We start from the raw sequence: 6777 nt of genomic DNA on the forward strand, positions 1-6777 counted from the left end.
CTAATGGGCTTTGGGTCTCCACCCCGCAGCAGGCTCTTATCTGTAGTAGTGTGCGTACTCTGGTCTAATCCTATTTGCAAGGCAGAATTGAGGTCATGATAGTGGGGGGAAGGAAGCACCAAAGAACTAGAGGAAAGTTGTGTGTTTCGTTGGTGCTACACTGGCTCATCCAGAATAGTCTCGATGGCAGTGAGTTTTGTTTTTTGGTGTGTTTTTTCCCCTGTTTAATGACAGCTGTAGCAGTGTAAATAAATGAATGTATGTCTGGAAATATAGGTTATTATGAAGGTGGACTGGTAAACTCATGGTCGTTAGTCAATAAATGTTGCATTAAAAAATAATCTAGCCCTTAGGAGGGAAAAAAGGTTAAATTCTGCTACATACTATAATACACATTGCAATAAAAATTTCTTGTAAAACTCAAGATTTTGAAAGCGTGTCCATCTCCCAGGAGCTGAATTTACCCTCCAAATACGGCATCTAGGTAAATTTGAATTTAAGGGGATCTTAAAGTTTATTAAATGTCAAAAGGTCCTCTTATGAAATAGAGAAAATCTAGATGATTGAATTTTGCTGTCTAACAGAGGGGGCCATTTGATCTGTGACTTGAGAGGAAACGTGTACTGCTCTGTTTTCTGAACTCTGATTGCAGGGCAGTCAGAGTTTTTTTTTAATTTTTGAGATTATTCTTAAGGGTTTGGGTTTGTTCCTTATTTGTCTTACAGATCAAGGAGCAGCAAAGCCAGTTTTCAGTTTCTTGAACAACAATCCCTCCACCTTAAGCACGCCAACCACGTCTGCCGGAGGTGTTGGATTTGGTAGCTCCACCTCTTCCTCCAATCCGCCCGTGGCTGCCTTTGTGTTTGGACAGGCCAGCAATCCTGTGAGCGGCTCTGCCTTTGGTAACTCAGCTGAAGCCAGCACATCTCAGGGCTTGCTGTTTTCTCAGGATAGCAAACCAGCAACCACATCCAGCACGGCGGCCGCTGTCACCCCGTTTGTCTTTGGTCCAGGAGCCAGCAGTAGTACCACAGCAACCACGGCTTTCAGTTTTGGGGCTACAACCACTTCTAGCTCTTCAGGTATGTTGTTTCTGTTTGCTTGGCTTTACAAGCATGGTGGCCTTTAGCAAACAAGTCATCCCAAACTGCCTGGCTGCCTTAGGTGTCATCTACACCAGGCATGTCATAACTAATTCAGTGCAGATGTACCTTGTTTTACTGACATTTTTTCAAACACGAAAGATTTGTGGCAACCCCATCATTGAGCAAACCTATGACCAGCGCCATTTTATTAACATCGTGTGCTCATTTCGCATCCCTGTGCTTCATTTGGGTTATTTGGGCAGGATTTCAAACTTGCCATTTGAAATTTTTGCACATCTGATAGACAGCAGTATAGTGTAAACCTAATTTTAATATGCATGGGGGCCCTCAAATGTTCGTGTGATGCACTTTAAGGTAATGTCGTCTGCTTTAGGTTGGTAGTCTGAAACAGATCCTGAAACATCCCCAAGGCATTTCCTACCCTTAATAGTTCACTCTTGAAAGCAATTTTTCTTTTTTTTTGTAAGAGTAAACACATTTTTTCCAAGTATGGTTTTTGTTTAAATTGTAATTGCAAATAACCATGCACTAGGAGTTGTTTTCTCTGAACCATCTCTCATGATTCATTATATATTTGTATCCCAACACCGGGACGTTGCTGGTGGGAGGTTCTCTTCTTGGCTGTATCCTTTTATGCAAAAAAATGGTTGACTGGGAGTGAAATGTGAAGCCATTTCAACCGCTTTCTCTTGGTATTGGATTCTGCTGTTCGCACTGAAATGTTATTCTCACACTTATTATTTCAAACGCACCCTGACGTGCTGTCATTAGTTCATCCAGGTGAGGAACCACACTGAGCATGCATGCAGTCTGTCTGGGTATAGAAATGGCTTGAGGGTCCCTGCTCTGCTAATCATGCTGATTAAAGTATTTGCTGGCTTCCAGGATCCTCATTTGTATTTGGCACTGGACCTTCTTCAGCACCATCTGCCAGTCCAGCATTTGGTGCTAGCCAGACCCCGACATTTGGGCAAAGTCAAGGTGCCAGCCAGCCTAATCCTTCTGGCTTTGGATCTATATCATCTTCAGCAGCATTATTCCCAAATGCTTCTCAGCCCGCGCCTACTTTCGGGACAGTGTCAAGCAGTAGCCAACCTCCGGTGTTTGGACAGCAGCTCAGTCAGTCTGCATTTGGCTCTGGAGCAGCTCCTAACTCTGGTAAGTGTGGGCAGGGAGGTCGGTTTGTATGTGCACGTGTGCTGCGGTGTGTGTCCTTGAGACTGTTGAAAGGTATTTTTAGATTGGCTCATAAGCCGCATTCCCGGTTGTCATACATTATATTACACTTTAAAGGTATTAAAATTTATGTAACTTAAGTACTTAGGTCAGCGCCATTTCTCCCAGCTCCCAAATCTAGCTTTGATTCCAACCCCGTTTTCTCACCCTTTGCTTCTCTGTAATTTTGGGCAGTCCTGGAATGGGCGCTCCTGATTCTGTTGAGGGTTCACCCCAAGATTGTGGAAGCCTCCTTTTCAGCTTTAATACCCGCCCCCCCGCCCCCCCCCGTCTTGGCTGTTAACACTAAGTTTACGGACATTCCTTCCACACCTTTTTCTGTAGACTCATGTCAAGTGGACACGTTGAATGAAACCACACATGTTCTTTAAAAAGAACTGATTCTACTTTAAACAGCATAGTTATACACTATTATAAATGCAACTATATGATCCTATGTATACATAATATATATATATAATTTATAATATTTAACATTATACAGCATGAGATACTGGGTTCAATGTATCGTAAGGGTCACTTGGGTTGATCAGTGTGACCATCTCCCCTGCATTGTTTGTACTTATATTTGATGTTTACTTTCCAAGAACTTTTTAACTACGTTTATTTTTATGACTGAATGCTTTCGAGAGTAAAACTGATTTACTGGGATTAGTACTCAGTTTACATTCCCATCAAATTAACATGTTATCTACCACAGAGAATTTTGAGATTCAAAGGCTTAAAAGAAAATTAATTTGGATGTATATATTTGGCTTATTAATGGATAAAATGTCAGCATAAATGGTAGGAGACAAATGTAAATATGTCTGTAATATTTTTCAAAACCAATGTATGAAGATGATACATCCATAAAACTAGTGATACGGCACCCCATGTCAGTTTTTCATTAAAATTTAACTGCATATGCATCTCTTTAAAAAATAGTCTGCTGGATGTTCTAAGCTATCTAAATAGAACCTCAGTGCTTGTCAGACAGAGATTCTAGTCGGGCTCTTTATTATTATTTTTGTTGGGTTGGGAGCACGTTTCTATCAGGTTGTTAGCCTTTTACTTAGTGATTTTTATCGTTCTTTGTGTATTCTGAGTGAGTCCTGGGTTTCGTGGATCTGGCATAATTCCTGCTGTTTTCTGACACATTGACCATTGGGTGCAGTGTGTACTGCTTTTATCAATAGGGAATTTTAGAGGGTTTAACTTTGTTGCACACAGGTAAGTAAGCATGTCCCTCCATCCTCCATTTGTATGGCAAGATCTGCGTTCTGATCCAGCACCAAAGTTTTTTCCTGTGGCGTAAGCTGGCCCCTCTTTGCTAACTTGTATTTATTTACCCACCACCAACTGAAATGTTAAAGGAATTTCTCCTGGGGACTTTTTCATTCTCTCCTATCGAGATTGGCTGTTTGTGTGGTTCTCTGTAACTGTGGTCTAGTGGGGATCTCTAAACTCCAAAGTGCAGCCCTCAAGTCCACTCTGACCCCTCGGACAGGGAAGCGGTTGGTTTCCAAGGCTGGAAGTCTTGGGGAGTAGACAGATGGAGCTTGCAGATAGCTCGTCCAGGGCTTTCCCGGAGCGCCGGCAGGGCCCCTCCTTCTCTTGGGAATACAAGATGGGAATGTTAAATGTGTGCGTGTGCGCACCTTTTTACTACAGTGAAAAAATTGTCTTTTTCATGGTAGCATGTCTTCCTTTGTAGTTTCTCTTTTTTCCCCACTACATTTTTTCTTATGGTAAAAATATTAACAAAACATTTAACTTCTTAACTCTCCCCCTCACTCCCAGAGAGAGGTAGCCGGCCCTTGCACTGCTGTGCATGGACAGTGCTAATGGATTTCATTGCTTCTGCGCCTGCCCTACTGCTAGTTTGGTATCCAGCTCCGACCAGCCAGACTTCTAGCTTCTGTTGGTTGCTGTTGGTCTTTTTCCCCCTCACCTTGTAAAAACCCCTTTATGTTTTCACGTGATTTCTGAAGGAGCCCTAGCTGAACCGGAAGATGGCCTTGCGCCCTTTCCTTGGTCAGAGTAAGTTGGGTCACTTGTGGGAGGTAACTTCATGGAGAACATTCATCTTTGGTGTTTTTTTTCTGAAGTGACTGTACGAGAGCTTAGCCCTGACCTGGTTTTTGTCTATAAAGTTGGAGTCAGGAATAGACGTTTTGCCCTACTGAATCCACACTTTTGAAGGACTTTCCCTTGAATCCTATAGGTTCCGTTTTCCAGTTTGGCAGCAGCACCACAAATTTCAACTTCACAAACAACAACCCATCAGGAGTGTTTACGTTTGGAGCGAATCCGAATCCCAGCACACCGGCAGCCTCAGCCCAGCCTGCAGGCTCCGGGGGATTTCCATTCAGCCAGCCATCAGCAGGATTTACAGTGGGGTAAGAGTCCAGAACTTTCTGTTGGAAAGGAGAGCTTACTTGGCACAAGACTGGGTGTCTGGTTTTCTGAAATCATTCAAGTGTGTTGTTCCATGTGGGTAAAACATCAAATGCCATTCTAGAATCTTAGTACAGTAATTTGTTTGTGCCTGAGCATGGCAGGCAGCGTGTGGCTGTGTACGGTTGCCTTCCCTTGGTTGCTGGTCACATTGAGTGTTCTGTGTCAATTGAGCAGTACTTGCCTTGGATATGGTGTGACATGAAGGTTCTCTCTCTCACAGGTCGAATGGGAAAAACCTGTTCTCTTCCTCCGGACCTTCAGTTTCTGGTCGCAAGATAAAGACTGCTGTTAGACGTAGGAAATAAAAGGTCACAAAGGTGTTACATATAACAACTTTACCAACAGTTGGTGCCCTGCTTTCAGATACTGGATTGTACTATGTGCTGGGCTTGTCTGAAGTCAGATCCGCCTAAGAATGTCTTCAATTTTGGAATTCTTTCTTTACTGAAACCCAACCATCACCCCCCCACCCCTTTTATAAAATAATAGCTAGCCTGGTGAGTGATCCTTCAGCAAAAATATTTTATGATCCAGCAAATTATTCACTAATTGGCATGGTCTGGCTGAACCCAGGAATAGAGCCCTTACAGCAAACAGCTTTGTATAGAACCTCTTCGTCTGCACCACTATGTGAGCTGATATGCGTCTAGGGAATGCGTGGAATGTAATTCTACCGGAGGAATTCTGCATCGATTAGCGGATGTTGAAAAGAATGGTTTCTATGCTGTTTGTGCTGGTGTGTGTGTGAAGTGAGTGAGTTGGGTGTCTTGTGTTCTGATAGAGGAAGCCTGACTGAAGAATGGTCCCTGCTAAGGACTTGTTAGATCCAGTTCTCCATTTAATAATTATATGCTATTTCTATATTTTCATTCTTATGACTATCACCTGTCTTGCCTTCATTATTTTATTATGAAACATGTGTAAATACAGTTTTGTTTCTGTACTTTTTTTGGCATCACATAAAATCTGTGAACTTGAAATTTTGTGTTAGAAATTTTTTTGTTGTTTGTTTAGTCTCGTCTCAGATTTTATTATGTAAATCCCATTATTCAAAGTTGCCTAGATCCATTTGGAAATCTTAAAAAAAAAATTGGGGATTCTTAAAGTGAATTTATTGGCTTTTCTGATCCAGTTTTGTTTTGGACCAAAACCCAGTATTGTACAAAGTATTAAGCATATATTTTTATATTTACTGAAATGGACAGTGGTGACTTTGGATAATAAGGAAAAGTTTAATATTAAAGCCATGTTTATTACAGTATAATTAACATTGTTAAACCATGGGACAAATGCATCAATAAAAAATTATGAAATATTTTTGCTGTAGTTTTAACTCATCCTGAAGGAACATGGGTACCAGTGGGTGGGAGCCTTTTTATTGAAGGTCAGTAACTGTCCGTCAGAAGGTAAACAGCAATGGGATACATGTCACTGACTGAGGGGAAGGCAAAGGATGGCGGCCTGCTGGAGATGCAGAAGGCACTTGTTCCTTGCCTGGGGCTGAGAAATCATGCCCAGTTTGCATATAAACTTACATGCCTTCTTTTAAAAAGTAGAAAATAAACACATGCAACCATTTCTGCTTGTTCTTGTACCTTCCTTGATAAATGTGTGGAGTTGATTATAGTATTCGTAGATTTCTTGGAAAAAAGGCAAAAAACCAGCACCAGTACATTTTTACAATTTCTTTGGATTATTGCCGTTAGGTTTGTTTTTAATGTAGTCCACCAAGAGCTCTTAGGACAGCAGTTAGTTTTATGTGCATATTAATTTGTTGAACTGGGTATTGGTTTGAATCTGAAGTGTTAGCAGCTTTTTGGGTGTTCACCAAAGGTACTTTGCACTGAAAAGTGAATTGTTGGGGATGGGAGGGCAACGATGATAGTGCATGCTAGCAGTAAACTGGCAACCTGCGGTCTAAACGTTGCCAGTGGTTCTTAACCTTCATAAATCGCGACCCTTTAATACAGTTCCTCATCTTGTGGTAACTCCC

General features: G+C 41.7%; 1 protein-coding gene across 1 annotated transcript in view; it reads left to right on the plus strand.

Annotated features, from left to right (window-relative positions):
* Positions 1-6101, plus strand: part of NUP153 (nucleoporin 153) — a 61653-nt gene extending 55552 nt beyond the window's left edge. The window contains exons 19-22 of the mRNA XM_013007197.2: positions 726-1082; positions 1992-2264; positions 4549-4723; positions 5005-6101. Of these exons, the coding sequence (XP_012862651.1) occupies positions 726-1082; positions 1992-2264; positions 4549-4723; positions 5005-5089 (890 nt within the window). The 3' untranslated portion in view covers positions 5090-6101. The remainder of the gene's footprint in view (positions 1-725; positions 1083-1991; positions 2265-4548; positions 4724-5004) is intronic.
* The last annotated feature ends 676 nt before the right edge of the window (positions 6102-6777 follow it).

The sequence above is a fragment of the Echinops telfairi genome, unplaced genomic scaffold (assembly GCF_000313985.2).
Source record: "Echinops telfairi isolate 266 unplaced genomic scaffold, ASM31398v2 ScPeMD7_5868;HRSCAF=6743_0, whole genome shotgun sequence".
Classification (NCBI taxonomy): domain Eukaryota; kingdom Metazoa; phylum Chordata; class Mammalia; order Afrosoricida; family Tenrecidae; genus Echinops; species Echinops telfairi.